This window comes from Sesamum indicum, linkage group LG8, assembly GCF_000512975.1.
Source record: "Sesamum indicum cultivar Zhongzhi No. 13 linkage group LG8, S_indicum_v1.0, whole genome shotgun sequence".
NCBI lineage: Eukaryota > Viridiplantae > Streptophyta > Magnoliopsida > Lamiales > Pedaliaceae > Sesamum > Sesamum indicum.
In genome coordinates this window covers 20,531,733-20,551,041 of record NC_026152.1, presented here as the reverse complement: position 1 = coordinate 20,551,041, position 19,309 = coordinate 20,531,733, and the positions used below count along the sequence as shown (strand labels likewise).

Sequence of the window (19,309 nt, the reverse complement as noted above, 5' to 3'; positions counted from 1 at the left end):
CCAAAAAAAAAGAAAAATATAATAGTAATAGAATGACAGCTTGTCTTTACTTAACCGCGTGGGATATAAATTGTCTTATCCAATGGGATGCTGACGAGTGGTTTACTATTTGGGTTTTTGGTTTCTGATTGGTCAATATTTTCGACATAATGAAAAGTTGAGTGATGATGGTAAACCACGCAAATGACCATATCATCATTACTCTAAGAAAAATTGAAAAATTCAAAACCGGAGGGAGAGCCGGTCAGCTTTGGCCATGAAAACCGCCAAAACTTAGTGATGTGTTGTGTCTTTTTCCTTTTTAATATTTTGTTCAAGATTTGAACTATAAATTTGGTAATAACTAAGTCACGAAAACAAGACAGCTTTACCGCGTTCGTCGCGCCGTCCCTTTTGGTCGTTCCTCATAATCTTCCCGCTTTCTCTTTTAACTATTTCCAGAATGCTACTTATCAAAATCACAAACCCCGCAGCCGAGTGTTTGGACTTTGCGCCTGCCTTTCTATGTATATGTCTCTACAAATGTAACTTTATCTCAGATTTAAATCCACATTATTATAATTTGTGAATTAAGCGACCTCAAATTCACTAAAGTTGGACATCAAAAAACTAACTATAAATTTCTTCAAATAATTATTTCACACATTCATTAATTTTAATACAAAAAAACAAGAATAATGAATTACCATGTTTTGCGAGGTCTCATGACTCTTTGGTTGATAAAAATTTTGAGTTCGAGTACTGTGTATGTGTAGATTCTTTTCATTGAATAAATTATAGTAATAATCAATGGAGTGCGTATATTTAAAAGATTTTCGTAATAATGTGTAATAAATCCATCGAAATGTTACTCAAATTTTGAGTTATTTTAGTGACATTTCGATTGATCTGAAATATTGTCAATATGAAGATTTTTTAAATACTTCTTCTAAATTCCTCATCATACGTGTACTCTAATTCACTTATCATTTGCTATGATTATTGATGTAGTAGATCAGTGTTTAATATTTTTATGTATTAAGTGATATAACTCGTTAATTATATCAAGAAGTAAATTAAAAAAAAAAACAAGTACATATATCAATAATTAACTAATATTTGATAGAATTAAAATTTATATTCTCATAATTACAGAATTATAAAATATCGATTTGGCCTTCATTATTTTAGCAAACAATATTTTAATATTAAGATACTATAATTATTGTATAGCCGTAGCGATCAAAGTATATGGTTATATTTGCGAACCAGTTGCCGTCTTATTATCATATCTCGTATTTCATTTTATATGTATAAATTCACATTATTTATATTTATAAATGTATCAATACATAAAAAAGAAATAAATTAAATATAAAAGAAAAAAAAATACAGTTGATTGCATGCATGGTTCGTGCATATCCATAATGCACTGTCGTATTGCTTGACACGTGGGCTGCGGATGGCTGTCTTTTGGAGCAACTGCTGAAGCGCGTGAGGAGTGCCGGCAATGGCTTAGATTTTGAGTGCATAGAAACTTTGGTAGTGCACAAGTGTCATGCACGTTAGTAAAACCACGTATCACACTTAATGCTCCGGAGATGCTATTTATTATTAAGGCTTACAATAATACAAACACATGCTCTGTCCCACTCATATTTTTTCAACAATGCGCTATCTATCACGCCGATTGCCTGTTGCCTACTGCTCTCCAACTCCAACTTACAATTTTATAGTTACGGAAATAATTTTATAAGTGTATTTTACTTGTGATCTGATTGGTCATTTTTATTTAAGTGTATATCAATTACATGACAAATATATTATGTTTATTATATAATTGGTTCAGATTCAATCAAATCGAGTCCGAATTAGAATTTTCCGGCAATTACATGTGCGACCTTGTACATGGATATGTTATTCTTTTTTTAGTTTCAAAAAAATAAAAGTTGGGGTATGGCATCTGATTTTGTAATTCCTCATAAGTATAAATGAATTGAAGTAATATTTCATGATTAAAAATTAGAAAAGAAGATGCTGTAGTTTTTAATTAACACGACACCAAACATTCAACTAATCTAAGCGGTTGACCTAAAAAAAACTAGGCAATTTAGAGTTGTGGACATGTGGCCATCATCTTACAAATATTGGTAGAAGAATTTTGAGTGGTAGTGCAAGAGTCGCAATTCCCAGTCAACCCCAGTTACAATATTAAAGTCGCTATCGCAATAATACTTGGTTAATTAATATTACGTACAAAACTGTGAGTCTGCAATCCGCATTCACTTACTGCAACTGACCCAAATGAAATAGGTAGGGACTCTTTTAACATTTCATAAATATTTAATAATACTGAGCCGGACGAGTCATTTGAACCCTTAAGAGGCCAGCGTTAGGGTCACTTCATCAAGCCTTAACGACTTGGATTGCAGCCAAGAAGTGTGCCCCATCTCTTTTCACCATCCGACACGAACATTAAACCTCACTCAGCTTAGATCGTTATATATCACTTGTGATGTCGACCCGGATCAATGTGGCAAGTTAGTTAATTAACTTCAATGGTGTTCTTGGATTTTGCATATAATCTGGCACACCATCAGCAGTCTGATTTATTGCCATTTCTGAAAATGGAAGGGAAAAGTTTAGCAAGGAAAAGAAACACAAGAGAAAGACTTCTGTAGGCCATTTCTCTTGAGAAAGTTTGACAGAAATGAGTGACTTCAATGCGCTCATCAAACGTATATAGACTGCAGCGCCGCGAGGTCGTTTCATTTTTGTGATGCATCGACGATTTTATTAGTTAGGACAGGACGAAACTCAATTGGGATGGGGTTTCAAGAGGAGAGATAGACTCTTAATTATCTGGATGAACTTCAAATTTCAAACTTGAAAGGCACAGTATTTTGATGTGGGTTAGGCCCAAGTTAATCTTCGGTCCAGCCCGATTATGGTCGGCCTATCTAGCTCACTAGATGAAGGATCCGCTCACTAACCAAACCCAACCCGATTTTGACCCGGATAATGAAGGCCTTAGGATGAAGGGTACTTGGCGCCATCTTGTCTTCCATACATCGATAGAAAATATTTATGTATCATTAATGCACTAATGTTACTCTTTTGCTATGAAGCATATGACCGTTACACGGTACACCGTGGCCTAATTTGATTCTCAGACTGTTATTATTAGGGGCGATTTTAAAATATTTTTCTATCAAATTGAGAACAATTTTGGAACATACCATTGCTAGACCTCATCATATTTACAATTTATTTTTTTGATGTTTATTATAATCTTTTTGGATTTAATATATCGATAAGAACTTACACCAGAAGATCTTGAGCATATTGTATTCTGGATAAAAGAAAAGATCAAAGAAATAAAAATAGAGATTAATGATAAACCATTTAATAATTAACATTTGCTTGTTTGCTAATAAGTGTCCATAATCGAATCTCTTATTTTATCTTCAAGTGGATCAGCGTAATACTTTCCAAAAAGCTTTGTCATTTACAAGAAAGCTTTGCTTCCAACTTTTGATTTCGTCACAAGTCATTCAAAATCCCTACAATAAATGGATACCATATTTTGGACTATCATTCCCCACATATTTTTTATAATTTTTTACCTAAAATTTTATCTATATTTTTAAAAAGTACTTAATTATGTCCGAAAATAGTGTTGGTGACATGGACATTTTTGTGCTGCCACATGGCTTTAATTTATCTCTTTTTTTTTTTTTTTGGGGGGGGGGGGGGGGGTAACAAGTGATTTATGGTCACTTGTTCAGTCATCCGGAAGCAAATGTGGCTTTAGGGGGTGTGTGAGGGAAAAAGAAAAGGAAAAGAAATTCCCCATTTTTTTTTTTTTTTTTTTTTTTTGGGGGGGGGGGGGGTTGTAACAAGTGATTTATGGTCACTTGTTCAGTCATCCGGAAGCAAATGTGGCTTTAGGGGGTGTGTGAGGGAAAAAGAAAAGGAAAAGAAATTCCCCATTTCTCTATTTGTTTTTCCCCTTCGCAACACAAACAATCATTTTTTCAAAATCATCGATCTAAATCTCGGAGTCGAATTCATTACGACGATCGACGGCTACGAAGTTTGAATTCTCAATCTTCTCTGTTCTGTATTCTTCTTCTGAATAATAATCTGTTGTTATTTGCGCATACAAGTTGGAAGCTATCTATCGATTTCGTGAATGGAAGCTATTAGAAAACAGGCCTCCAGACTCCGAGAACAGGTCGCCAGGCAACAGCAGGTACTTTCTCACGCCCTGCAGTCGCAGATTTGTATATCTGTACTTGCGTTTTCGAATTAGGATTTTTATGCGAGCAGCTCCGATCAGCGGCGCACTTCGAATGTCTCGATGATTTGAGATCTGCGTGAATTATTTGATTGTTTGGGAGTATTTTGTGCCTTGAAGTTGGATTTCTCGCCTCTTCTTCCGGCATTTGGATTTGAAATTCAGCGTATTGTGCTTGTCTAATCGTGTTGATTTAGGTTTTCGAACCGTAAATACGGTTGCGTTTATGTTCGGATGAAATTTTGGTTTCAACAAATTGGTGCGTGATCTTTACATTGAGTATTGTACCTGGCTACTTGGTGAACATTTAATTCTCATATTTTTTGGTTTGTGCGCGAGCAGCGCGACAGCTTTGAAGTTTAAACATAACAATTTGCAGTCAAACATGAAATTCAATTAATTCAACTGCTTCTATGTGTGAAAATGTGTGTCTATTTGATGCAGGGGACTAGATAGGTCTATGGAATGACAAGACCTTGTTCCAGTTTATATTTTGTGTTGTTCTTAAGCTGTGCTTGTCTCATCCATTTTTAACTTGCTCTACTTATCTGTCCTTTGAAGTGATTTTAATTTGTATCTGAAAAACTAATGCATTCTTATTGATTTCATTTCAGGCTGTTCTGAAGCAGTTCTATGGAGGATCAGATAGTGTTGTGGCAGATGATGCTGAGCTCCAGCAGCACCAGAAACTTGAAAAGCTATACATATCCACTCGTGCTGCCAAGGTGACTTTCCCTATTTAAAGCTCATTTGTGCAACTGTGTGTATGTGTGTGTTAAATGGCTTCACAATTGTATGTGTGCACAGAACACACTTTCAAAGCTTAATCAGCAATTCACTCCATGACTTATCCAACTTGTGTTAATAGACTTGGTTAAATTTTCATGATTATTTTGTTTACACTATGCATTATTTATTCCTCTTGATTGAAATTGGTCATGTTTTCCTACTCCGCAGCATTTCCAGAGGGATATTGTTCGTGGTGTTGAAGGTTATATAGTTACGGGGTCCAAACAAGTTGAGATAGGTTATTCACTGAAGATCAAAACTGTTCTTCTTATCTTATGAAAATATGCCAAGTGTAAGATGTTGATTCCTGTCACATCCGACTTTCTTTCAGGAACTAAATTGTCAGAAGATAGCAGGAAGTATGGTGTTGAAAATACATGTACCAGTGGCAATACATTGTCAAAAGCTGCAACAAATTTTGCCCGAGCTCGTGCTCAAATGGAGAAAGAACGTGGGAATCTGTTGAAAGCCCTTGGCACGCAGGTAATAATTGTTCTTTCCCAACGTATCCAGATTGTTGATTGATTGTTTAGGTGCCATGACCTAGCTTTCTATTCCTGGGGAAGATTGTGGCATTTACACATAATGAGTCACTGGAGTTGGATAAGGAGATCAAGCCCATTTCAATATACGAATAATATGAGGCGTTTGTGGTCCTGGTGCAATTTCATGCTGTTGGATATATATTTTCTTCATGTAACCTGGCAGCTACACTTGTGATCATCGCCTGATTACACATTTGATTAATTGTTTTTTGTTTGCTCAAGCTAGATTGGTTATGCTAAACAATTAGACATGTTTCAACTTCTCATTGGTTACAGTAAATTGTGATCACTATAAGGCTCGAATTTGTTTAAGAAGTTAAATTTTTGCTATTCTCTTTCTCTGTACTTCTGACATCAGTGAAAAACTATTTTTGGAATCTATTTATGGTATTTTAGATTGCTCTATTAGTTGAAATGTCTATTTTCTTGGATAATAGGTGGCAGAACCATTGAGAGCTATGGTAATGGGAGCTCCACTCGAAGATGCTCGCCATCTTGCGCAAAGATATGATAGGATGCGACAAGAGGCAGAAGCTCAGGTATTTGGGTGATTAACTTGATGTCATATGCATTAGAAAATTGCCTCTCTCATTAGTATATCAAATATAGGTGTTTAATTGGACTGAGGCTGCTCTTCACCAGCTTTTGTATTGAATTTGTTGAACCTAGATAGGCTGTTGAAGTTGCCAGAAGACAAGCCAAAGTAAGAGAAGGAACTGCTCATCCTGACATAGCTTTGAAACTTGAAGCAGCTGAAGCTAAATTGCAAGATCTAAAGTCAAATGTAGCCACACTGGGGAAAGAAGCTGCTGCTGCTATGGCTGCTGTTGAAGCTCAACAACAAAGGTTATCACTGCAACGGCTGATAGCCATGGTACTGCTGTCTTCTTCTTAAGTGATGGAATGTGAAGTTCACAAACCAGCCTTGGAACTGTTTCTAATATATCCCTGCACTGTAGGTTGAAGCTGAACGAGCTTACCATCAGCGAGTTCTTCAAATTCTTGATCAGCTGGAAGGCGAAGTAGGTGTTATCTCTTGATCTGTGAATGGGCAAATACCTATTCTGTCTCCTCATGCTTTAAGTTTCCTCATCTTAGGCATATCATGATTTATATTTTGTGCAGATGATGTCTGAGCGCCAACGAATTGAAGCAGCTCCTGCTCCAAGTGTGGATAGTATGCCTGTACCTCCATCATATGAAGAAGTAAATGGTGTGTCTACTTCACCAGTGGAGAACGGAGTAACTGATAGCATGGGCTACTTTCTTGGGGAGGTAAGTTGCTTACTGAGCTGAAATGTCAGAAATTTCTACGGGCGCCAGACGATAGCTGTTTAATTCCTTCCGCTGTTCATTGCTCTATGAATAGGTCATGTACTCATATCAAGCTGAATCAGATGTGGAGCTTAACTTGTCAGTTGGAGACTATGTTGTCGTTCGAAAGGTTGGCATATCTTGATTGAGTGGTGTTTATGTTAATTAGCCGCAAGAATCTTCTCTGTATATAATATTTTTTTATCTCAATCTTTTGCTATCATACAATATAGTATGCCATCTAAACTAAATGAACGTATGCATGTTTGCTCACATTTCTAACTGTTATCTGACCTCTTCTCCATTCAAGATGAATACCTCTTCTGAGTCAATATATCCTGCTGCTCAAAGCCCTTTTCCAGGTTTACCTCCCCAGCCATATGAGGAGTTTAGGAGTTGTGAGCTGCCTGACCACGTTTTGTTTTTATCCCAGTTCCGGTCTTAGATTGTCAGATTTAGTTAGAAGTTGGCATATGATTACAATTCATGATCCCTGTGAAAGTTTTCATATTCATTTTTGTATCCTTGGCTCGGTTTCATGAAAACCTTCTATTGGCCCTTTTCCAGTTTAATACTGATTGTTGCTGACTAGACAAATTATCTTATGTTTCATTTCAAGGTTTCAAACAATGGCTGGGCTGAAGGTGAGTGCAAAGGCAAAGCTGGTTGGTTTCCATTTGGATACATAGAGAGACGTGATCGCGTTCTCGCAAGTAAGGTTGCTGAAGTTTTCTGAAGCGTACCATGGTTTTGGTTTTGGTTTCACCATGCGCTCGTGCATGTGTATCATTTATGCACTCAGTCACGGATACAGTAAGGGTACTTGCCAGCTCCCTTCGTGTTATATATTACCAGTTGCAAATTTTGCAGATTGATGTAATGTGTGCTGTTTTCTTGTGGTACATTTTTTATGAGACCTTTTTTCCGAAATTGCCTTTGGGAAACCTTATCCATTTGTTCTGTAAATCAGTTGGCTTTACCAAAAATCAGGCCTAAATGTTTTCCTACCGCATTTTTCATTGTTCCGTACATTGGTTTCTGTTCTAGTTACCCAGGACTCATTTTTATTTCAGCAACATATACTTTTTCAGAAAACTGGTCTCTGTATCAATTGTTTTATTGGCTACACGTGTTTTCCCTTGTGCTATGATTTTTTCCCCATTTTATGGTAAGACACGAACATAATATTTTGGTGCAGTTAATTCTTCCTTGTTCTTTTATGCTACTATCTATCCCTCAACTTTCTGTAGTATAGGATCTCGAACTAGTACAGTATAACCATCGAAATAGTGCCGTAAAAATCATACAAACGAAAAAGAATCTCTAGGTTTTGCTTAATCTTTTTGTCAATAGGTGAGAAAATGCCAGGATTTCAGATTTACACCAAGCAATTCTGCGAGATTGAATTCAGCAATTTTTCAAGCGTTACAAGTTGGAATAAGCTCGAATTCCAAACTGACAGCAAAGCTTACAATTTTGTGAATCTCCTCTAATATGCATTGCAATCCAACTATAATTAGGATGAGAAGCTTCATTTTCCAAAACTAAATATCAACTGCATCATGTAATTTGCACTCCGACGAAACTGAGTTTCGTCTAGATGTTTGGACGGACAGCCAAAATTCATTTGGCTTTACAATATGCTGATTATGGCTCAGGCACCATTTAATAGAAAACATCGGCTTAAGTTTCGTGTGACATAAAATTGTGTTCATTGGATCCAATGCTATACACTGAAATTCAAATCTTCTACAGCTGATTTGATAACTAGAAGTAGTCCAGAGATACAAGTCCTGCAATTATCCGGAGTGCCAAATGAGAGAGAATCCAAAGTCAAATTCCAATTTTAACATACTAGAGTTGCACACAACTTACACATATTAGCCGGTCGAGCTGCAGACAGGTATGCTAAAAGAATAGCCAATATGATGAAAATGACAACGATCTGCATGGAAATATTTGATTAGAAAGTAATCTGCTTTGACAAATTGCTTTCTTCAATAATTACAAGAAAAGGAAACAAACATTTTCGACACTAACCAGAGTCGGACTGTAGTGGGGCTTGCTCTGGATGATGTAAGATTTCCTGGTGGAAAAGAAAAAGGTTATGAAGTTAGTAGAAGAATATGATACTAGATCAGAACTTAATGATAAATTAATCTAACCTTTGGTTTAAGGTTCCAGAATCCCTGCAAAGTTTCAAGATTGTTTCTAAGAATTCCTTTGTCTTTCTAGCATTGGGATCATTGTCATCAGCCTAGAGAGTGCAAGAATGCAACAAACATTAGCGAAAGGCAGAATCATCTCTTGTTAATCAGGAAACTAATGCTAGCAAGATAGTTCTTGTGTAACCCGCACCCAAAGCAATAGCAATCATTCAGAGTAAAAAAATATATGACAAATGTGAATGATAGAATGGGGAATCCTCGATCATTAACATTCACCAGGAAAGATTGTTCAATTTATTTCTAATACTCCACTAATTTAAGGATTTCAGGTTTCCAGCTACAGGCCTCATTAACATTTGATGATTGGACACAACTCTGCAGTTTGATGGAATTTAGAGCGTCAAAGCCAGGAATAAATTGACGAATTTTTTTTCAGTAATTATAAAACTACTCCATTCCAGTCAAAATGGTGGCACACGGATAAAGAATCCAGAAACTAGATTCGGTTTCACATAGCACAGATCAAAAGGTAGAATTGTTGAAATAATTGTTTGTATGATCATTCTTGGGGCTTTGGGCTCTGTCTTTTGTGGCATCATGCATGGGAAGATTTTGTTCAGAGAGAAGTTTATGAAAATGGTTGTAACAGTGGAACCTCATAAAGTATCAGCGAGTAGAAGCATCGTACCTTCGATTTTAGCATTCTTGAAAAATCATAAAAGGCTCCGTAAACATCAGATATTGTTTTAGTTCGGTCAATAACTTTAGCAGTCAGACCTACGGAAAGTAAACACGAAAAATAATAGTTATCTTCTGTTGATTTAATTAGAATAGTGCTACATGCAACCTAGCACACAAAAATGCAAATTCATATAACTGGGAGGGTATGGGAGAAGTGGGATTTTGAACTTGGAAAGCAACAGTAAAGAAAGCTAGACCACTATCTGAACCTTATCTTTATTGTGAGAGACCTGCCTAAAGTTGCATATAGTGTGTATTCCTACCTTGCGCTTGAATTAAAAAGTATCAGTGAATACATAATTCAGGGGTAGATAGGTAAGAGGAGTCTGAGGCTTGTACCACGTTCGGTATGTACTGGAGGGGGACAAGCGATCATCAGTTTGATGGAAATCCCTTTTTGGTCTTTGCCTAATAGTTTGTTTAGTCATTCTTTTCATGAGCTGCTTTGACTGGCTATTCTTTGCGTTAAAACTAAGAATCCAGTTTCTTAATGCTCATAAAGCACATTATGCAAGCAAAGCAAAAAGGGCTAATAAATAAATAAATGCTTCTTTGAATGAAACATGAACAATATGGATTCATATGGTTAATTTTCATCTTACCGCGTCTCATTTTCACAACACCTCTGAAGACTTGAATGTTGTTGTAGCACAAAGCTAATGTCCCGATTGCCATGATCTGGTATGTTAGAAATAGGTGAAATATGTGCAATGTAAATGTTAAACCAGCGCTAGAGTTAGCCTGGATGTCATTATGTTCTAAATTATGCAAACATCATGCACAAATATATGTACCTGCGGAATTGCACAAAAACGAAATATAGCTGGATCTCGCAAATCAGACATGTATTTCAGGCAATCTTCTACATGTGTTAAAGCATTTGTGACCATGTCATTTAAGCACTGCACTGCCTTAACTGAATTCTCCTCATATTTTAAGTCCTGAGAATTCAAAACCAAATAAACTGTCAACAAAATAAATAAATTACTTCTATTAATTTACATCCAATTTATATCTTTGAAGCAACTTAAGGACCAAGATTATAGGTTCATTCAGAAGGGCTTAAAGATGTACCTCAAGTTTGTTGACATATTTACTCCATATTTGACGAGGCCAGAACATACGTGATTTTGGTATCTCATTAATATCCTCCAGATAATCTCTGATAATATTTGTTTTCTGCATTATTGCAAATACATAAGACAGCTTGTTATAGTTCTGAGTACGCCAGAGATCTCTAAGGTGTCTAGCAATGGTGTAATGGAATTAGTACCTGAAGAAATAAACCCATGGAATTGGAGAGATCATCTGAAGCCAGGTCTTCTTTTCCAGAAGCATGGAACAGTTTAGACAACCCTAATCCAACAAGTCCAGCCACATAATGACAGTATTCATCATAATCGTCTATTGTTTCTACCTGGAAAGAGATGTGTCAGTAAGACTATCTAAGCAACTTCTGTTGAGGGAAAACATATAATCTGGCTGACAATACTTTATCAAAGATTTTCATCATAACCACATCATGTAATGTACTGGTTATATGTCATTGCAACAGAAAAACTAATTAGTTGCTTAACAGTTTGGCACAGAGGAAACACTGGCATGCACAGAAGCAATCACAGAGGTTATAACAAATGAATCTCAACATCTCCTAGGAAGCCACTTTGAAAGCCAGGATAGATATGATTCACAATTAGTTCAATCGGAGCACTGATGAACTGCTTCTGCAGTAATATCTTTGCTATACCTCCTTGCAAATAAATTTTGCCATTCCTGCACCCATTTTCATTGTAATGTCCTCAATTGCCTCCTGATAACTGCAAAAGAAATTTGACAATTACTTTGCATGCACAGAAAAGCACTTAATATGTGCATTAAACTGGTTAAGACCCAAGTTACTCCAACTATGATAATGCTAAGTATCAAGCATAAATTGTACAAAAGTGAAAATAGTATTACTTTTCTCCAACTAGGTATTTTCCTTTTTTCTGCTCCAGAAATATTTACAACTTAAGTTGTTTTTTTTCCCATCCTTTCAAGAAAATGTGAACCTTTTGCCACAAGATTTCATGTTTACCCTTCACCAATAGTTTCACAAGTAGGAGAATTCTGATTCCCAAATAATTTATTTTATAAAGACTATACGGACTTAACAAAATTAATGCACCACAACCAGGTCATCTTACATGATTCAGAAGAAATTATCTATATTCATTGGCTACAATATAGATATATATTCTATTGAAAAATGCCTTCTGTGCCAGTATATTGATTCTTCTCTACTTGAATCCATCAAAAGGCATTTGCATATCTGAAGCTAGATTAAAATGTTGAATTCCTTCTCGATTACCATTTTTCATGTGCTTCAGGCAGACTACTCCACAGAGAGTTAAGACTATTTCCGGTCCATATATATTGACAAAATGGTGTACCTAGTCAGCCTACAATAAATGGCCATTTCATGATTCTTGTCCACGATCTATTCAGAAATAATGCCCTTTTCTTTCTCAGCCACCAGCAAAATATTAGTTTGAAAAGTTATACAGAACTAGTGCTGATCTTGGATGTCCTAGCTCAATTCATCCATAGTTAAATCATTATCAAATGATTCTTGGATTATATATACAGTAGAGATAAATGTTAAAATTCATTTTTCTTACGAACATAATGAATTGATTTGATAGTATAATGAGCAATAATTCTTGTTCAAAACAGAAAAGAAAAGAAAAGAGCAAGAATTGCTAGTAAAAAAATTACCCGCGTCCAAGCTCCAGAAAAGCAGTGGAAACGTGATGGAACTCGTCCATGAGAACTTTGTAATCCTTTGTACCACCTGTCAAGCAAAAATACAAGGATTCAGACATATGTAGAGCATCCTTATTTTAGACAAAAAAGCACTTATTAAGATGTTATCACCTACGCATTGATGATAACAACATTAGGATCTTTACAATAAAAATTAAGGTAAAGGTTATTAAGTATCATCGATTGCATGGTTACTTATTTAAATAGTACTTACACAATCATACTCTTAGCACAAAAGATACTATTGGAAGTTCTGTAATGTAAGAAAGATCAATTCACAACCTAAACCAAAGAAGTAGATCATATGACTTTCTTGCTGTAACAACCTAAACATTCAGACATGGATAGTAGTACATTGCTCGTCAAGCCATCATGAAAAATGATCATTTAAACTTCCATTTGATTTGGTACGAAGGACGAATATAGGCTGCTGGGATGAGATATATCAAATAACACCTGGCTAGACTGCATAGTACAAATGGTAACCAACTCAGTTTTTGAATAGATATTTTCCTATTGTCCATGCAGGGTATATTTTTATTGATAATCAAATTGTTGCTTGAGGCTATTGGTAACAAACAGCTTAACAGTTGTAGCTGTAATTTGGAAGACATATATAATGAGTAAAGAAAGCCAAGCCAAAATTCTTATTCTAAACCAAAACATGAATGAGCCACAGTAGCTCTTCAACTTCCTGATTATACAAAGAGTACCAAATAGACTAAATGGCAGAAGTTGAGAACTCACACGAAAAATGCCATTCACGGTCATATATATGGCGGTGGAAATCCATCAGAATAGGTACTTTAACCTCTGTTGCTATGCTTGTATCATCCTCTGAAAATAACAAAGAAATAAGATGGTTACCAGCAGTGTCAATAATCAAGCAAAAACAATTATAACTATAAATTATAAATAGGACAGCTTACCAACAGTGTCAAGTGCTCTAAGAACCAAATAGAAAATGCATACCTGCAAAATTCAAGATAAATTGCGCAGATGTCATTCTTCGGACGCCAATATACAACAGAGAAAAAACTGATGTGTCAATGCAACTCAAATGTATATGGTGTTCACGATCCTAACTGCCTCATTGGGAAGTCAATAATCAAAACATTGGAGCGTACACTGTCCTACCAATGCACTGAATTTTCAATTATCCAAACATTGACACCACAAGAATGCCAAATGAATACGTTACTTATGGGTCCAAAGTTAAGATCATCATGCCATATCATCTCCATATTGTTGGTTCATTCTGAACCTTTTGAACACTTCAAATGTTATCTGTCAACCGTAATATATGGAGACATTATTCCTTCTATAAAATTGTTATTTAGACTCGTGAACTATCACTTATATGTTTGGATATGAGTGTTGTGTACGATTGAGTTGGTGCATGAGAAACTATGAAAGCAATTTCACTTCACAAAACCTACTAAAATCAATATAACTACAGTAGGTTGAGAGATTCCATCGTCATTGATAAATACAGTAATTAAAGTTAAATTTATTCCCAAAAAAAATAGCAGAACAAGGCGAAACAACACATAAGAGATCTTATCCCTTCATTCTGATCCCTCTATCCTATCCCCTTATGTTTAGGGCAGCTTGTCGTTGACCTCAGTTTCTAATATTGTATGTAAATCCTTAGATGTAGACTCATGAAATTAACAATGATGAAAACATAATCAGAGCTGTGAGTAAGTATTCCGAATTCCAACTCTAAGACTTTAGGCTTCACCACATTGACACCAAAACTATATTTCGTTAATGGTCTTGGAGTTTAACTATTGCGTGAAATTGCTGAAAATTTAGCAGAACCTTTTGAAAAACCTACTCCGAGCAAGCAAAAACTAACAAATTCTTTTAAATCCTCGTCATGAATTTAGGATTGATGAAAAGATCATGAAATTTGAGAGGAAGTATTTCCGGTTCGAATTGTAAGACTTACACTTCACCTCATGGGCGCCAAAACTGTATTGCTATAATTGTCAATACACAAGCAGTTAAATTATTGCATCGAAAATTTAGCCAGACTTTTGAAAAAAAATCTACAAATACAACTAAAGCAAACAAAAGTAAACGTACAAAATATTTCCAGAAAAGCAAACGATTATATAAAAATCGGAAAGAAGTTCAACTCACAGCATCACGAAGATCTGTGTCCAGTTGCTGAATAACGAGACCGAAACTTCTAGAAACTTTATGAAGCATAGAGTAACAAAACGCCCAGTGTGGCTCCGCCGGGATTTGTTTCTCCGCACTTCTCACCGCCAACTTCAACTTCACCATGGGATACAAATCATCAGGATGCCTTAAAATCGCACGCAGACTCCCCATCTTATACCTGCTAACACCAAATAACAAACAACTATCAGTTAACAGAAGATCAATACAAATCCAAAAGTTTCGATCGAATGATTTTGGTAATGATGCGACGTCCTTCGATTTTGAACACCACAGAGAACTTCCGCAACGAAAATATTACGGATTTCTGGACGGAATCTATCAATTGATGAATAAACAAAAATCGCATTCGTCCAAACGAGATTAGAGACGGAGAATTTCTCAAGTTCATTACAAAATCATTCAAGTCATTTCGAAACAGATTAAATTGCGTCTCTGTACTCACTCTGTTATCTGGCTTTGAAAGTATTTCGATTTGGCGGTGTGAATTTGGTAATGAATTTGTGTGACGTTTTATATGTGAAAAATGTTATGAATCTTTCAGAAAGAGAGAATAAGAGGGAGTAATTTATTTTTTTTATTCTATGAGAAGACCGTTGTGAGTGCGTGATGTGTATTGTGTGGGAAAAATATGCCCTGATTTTGACTCTCTGGTTTGGAACAATACCTGGAGGGGGGAAAATAAAAATCTGGTTTGGTGGTTGCCAGGCCGAGGCGTGTTTGGCAGTATTTCTTGATTCTGACTTTTAGAATTAAAAAGGACAATTTGCTTTGGACCAAATATATAAAATTCTATGTATTAAAAAGTCTGTAAAAAAAATTTTCCTGTTATGATAATAGGCTAAAATTTTTTCTGTATTTTGTAAAACTCAGCAATAAACACCCATTCCATTAGTAATTAACGGAAGTCACATGCGCTCTTTATGCATGTGAGGGTATTTTTTAACTGTTTTTACCTTTTTTTAGGTGTTTTTTATTACAATGTCCTTTCCTTAATTTAATTTTATTTTTTTTATTTTTTATAATTTAAATTGAAATATTAAATTATATTTAATTTATTCAATATTAAATATTAAATTAAATTATATTTGAATTCAAATAATTTTATAATTATTAATTGTTTAATTAAAATATATATTTAATTACAATAATTATTATTACAATTATTCTTAATTAGCTAAAATAATAGATATTATAAATTATTTAAAATATTTTTACTTAACTAAAATATTTTTTAACTGTTTTTACCTTTTTTAGGTGTTTTTTATTACAATGTCCTTTCTTTAATTTTATTTTATTTTTTTATTTTTTTTTTAAATTTAAAATTGAAATATTAAATTATATTTAATTTATTCAATATTAAATATTAAATTAAATTATATTTAAATTCAAATAATTTTATAATTATTAATTATTTAATTAAAATGTATATTTAATTACAATAATTATTATTATAATTATTCTTAATTAGCTAAAAAATAGATATTATAAATTATTTAAAATATTTTTACTTAACTAAAATATATTTTAATTAATATAACTAAAATTGATTAAAAAAGGAAAAAAAAGAAAAAAAAGAAAAACTAAACGATTTCGCCCTTTTTTCACCAGAAACTTGTTTCTAATTTTTGGCGCCGTCCGGACAAATTTTCGACGGTCAATGGTACTATTCGAATATTCTCTTCAAGATGAATATTTTCATACCTTCAATTTGAGTTTTCGTCAATTAGAGAGATTGGGCTCAAGCCCTGATCGTCGAACATGTGTGCCGACAATGATTTTACAGAGATACGATGATTTTAATAAATTGCACTGCCGTGACGAGATGGTGGTGGGATGGGGGGTAGCAGGGGGTAAGGGGATGGGTTGGGGTAGTTGTTATATATATATATATAATAATAATATATTTTTAAAATTTAAAATTATTTATATATAATATAAGTTAAATAATTTGTTGAATTTAAACCTTTTATTTTTTTAAAACTAACAGTTGAGATTAATTGATTAGATCTAATGATTAATATTTGATCAAATAAGATCCAACGATCATTAAATTAAAAAATAATATATTTTAAGTAAGGGTATAATGGTTATTTTTTAAAAAATTAACACCGTTAATTGAATTTAACGGGGAGGGGACGGTTGAGATGGTGTTTACAAAACACATGAGAGCTTTTAGTATATTTTCATAACAGGAGGTTTTTTTTTGCATATTTTTTAAAAAATATAGGGGTTTTATGCAATTTATCCAATTTATTTTTCATATTTTAGACCGTATTGTCATATTTGTGATTAGGTTTATATCCATTACGAATACGCTGAATTCATGTTCACCACGTCCTTGGTCAAACATGTAAATTGGTCAATTTATTTAAAACAAAATCCAAATTTTATTACATCAAGAAATACGTAAAGATAGACTTTGATGAATTTCAACACAAACGTCGGTCCTCCGCATGGTTGGCTGTTTTTTTATTTATTTTAAGCCCTGAGGTTCTGTTTGTTGCCTTTTATCATGGCCCATAGTTGGAATCCGGGTGCCGAACAATTATTGGGATCTACAGTTTAATCTTATTATACTTCCACGAGTAAGTGATGACCCAAATATGGTATATAATTAATTTCAAAAAAATTATGCTCTTTCTTGTTTCTCTGGATGAATAAATAAATATTATTTTATAATTTATATTAAATGTATTGTACTTATTATATAATTAATTCAAGTTCGACTAAATTGAATTTTGAATTATAATTTTTCTTTAATAATATATAAAGGAAAACAAATAAAAAATAATAAAAAAATTTAAAAGATTAGAATAAAGTGTGACATCAAATAAAATAATATTTTTTTCAACATAACATTTTATTTATGGAGGTGCTTTTTTCTGACTAAACACTCTAAATTTAATTGTTGGTTCACAACTTTTAATCATTTTATATGTTCAGGTACCAATTTTAGTTACCATTTTCTTTGGTTTGCTGTTCTTAGTCTATTATAATATATATATATATACACACACATAGTGTAGGTTTTATAATTTAGCGCATATTAAATTCATATATTTTTGTCAACCAGCGAATTTGCTGAGCTAATTTCATAACTAAGACTATTAATTTTGTCCTAATAAATTCAAAAAATTTGTTACTGAGGATTTAAAATCTTTTAATCTGAATACAACCCAAGAGCACTTGAATTTGATGTTGCTTTGCTTTAACACAAATGGTGAATATTTCTATTATCGTGCTTTCCTTTCATACACGGGATAAACCCTTACTCTTAAGTATTTATCGAACGACCCAAATGGCGTTTACTCGTAGCAAGAGGCTTGCGAAGAGAAGAGGTAAGAGAGTTGGAAAAAATGACATGTAAATTATATTATTTGTGAGTGGGAATTGGACTTTTTCAAGTAGGCCAAAGTTTTCGTGTTATTACCATATTAGCCGCCGGTGCGTCCTCCTAAGGAACAAAAAGAAGAAGTCCAAGTTAGACTGCTTAATCAAATTCTTATTCTTTATTTTTTTTTTAGTAGTTTTTGGCGGCTGATGCAGGTTGATTTTTTCTTTTCTTTTTAGACACAATATATTATATTTAAATATCAAATCTTAATTATCTAAATAAACAATTTAGATTCAATAATGCATTCAAATATTTGCAACCATGTTTATGTACTCGAATTTATAATCTTTTAATAATGACTATATATTTAAATAAGAACTCATGGAAATTGCAGAACAGTAAATAATAATTGAGAGTGAAAAAGATCAAGTTGGCCTTGAGTTTGCAGGAGTGTCTAATATTGTGAAAAGGGAAATGAGAAACTACCTTCGCTTATCCCTTGTTAGGCGCCAATTATTTTCTTTTTTACCTTTGATGGGACTTTACTATACAAATTCAGGCACGATATTACCCAAGCTAGCTGGAGTAGATTCAACGAATGACATGAGCTTACGCATCAAAGTTGAGTGTTCGTTCAAACATGGCTGCGGTTATAACATATGAAAGGGGTGGGAGTGGGAATATGATGACTAAAATAGTCAGCAATGAATGTTAATATTTTCCATAAAATGTTACATATGGTGTGTATTAGTGGAGTGTTTTCGTCACATATCACATGCTTTTTAGTAAGACATTCAGTGGTAAAATATTAAGTATATCATGTATAAACAAACATCTTTTATCTAATAATATTAAATTATAAATTAAAAGTGAGCTAAATTATATCGAATCATTAGATCAATATCACAATGAAGCCAATTGATTTATCAAGAATTACTATTAGAATATTCCTATAGGTAAAAACCATTGAATTAATGAATATCATGATGAAGATCATAAAAATGCACAACACTAATATTACAAAACGTTATTTAAACTTCTCAATTCAGGGCATAATCATAATTTTGATTTATATTTGAGGGATAACTAAGTAATTTTCATTACAACACATGGGCCTCTTGGATTTTGGATTAGAGTCTCT

General features: G+C 33.8%; 2 protein-coding genes across 3 annotated transcripts; one reads left to right on the top strand and one right to left on the bottom strand.

Annotated features, from left to right (window-relative positions):
* LOC105169694 (SH3 domain-containing protein 2) lies at positions 4,133–8,074 on the top strand. The gene is made up of 10 exons (XM_011090177.2): positions 4,133–4,234; positions 4,894–5,004; positions 5,237–5,306; positions 5,400–5,551; positions 6,051–6,152; positions 6,287–6,487; positions 6,573–6,635; positions 6,739–6,888; positions 6,983–7,057; positions 7,547–8,074. The coding sequence occupies exons 1-10, from the start codon at positions 4,175–4,177 to the stop codon at positions 7,661–7,663; spliced, it is 1,101 nt and encodes a 366-aa protein (XP_011088479.1). The 5' UTR covers positions 4,133–4,174; the 3' UTR covers positions 7,664–8,074.
* Positions 8,298–15,435, bottom strand: LOC105169693 (squalene synthase-like). Of its 2 annotated transcripts, none has more exons than XM_011090175.2 (15): positions 15,277–15,435; positions 14,790–14,991; positions 13,571–13,613; positions 13,389–13,478; positions 12,594–12,669; positions 11,584–11,653; positions 11,110–11,253; positions 10,911–11,015; positions 10,631–10,777; positions 10,439–10,514; positions 9,784–9,872; positions 9,093–9,184; positions 8,968–9,013; positions 8,803–8,872; positions 8,298–8,720 (listed from the first exon to the last, which is right to left on the bottom strand). In XM_011090175.2, coding segments are annotated over exons 2-15 (1,245 nt in total). In that variant the 5' UTR covers positions 14,985–14,991; positions 15,277–15,435; the 3' UTR covers positions 8,298–8,718. The 2 variants fall into 2 exon arrangements, with proteins under 2 accessions (XP_011088477.1, XP_011088478.1); XM_011090176.2 differs by having other exon boundaries at positions 14,790–14,994; positions 15,277–15,430.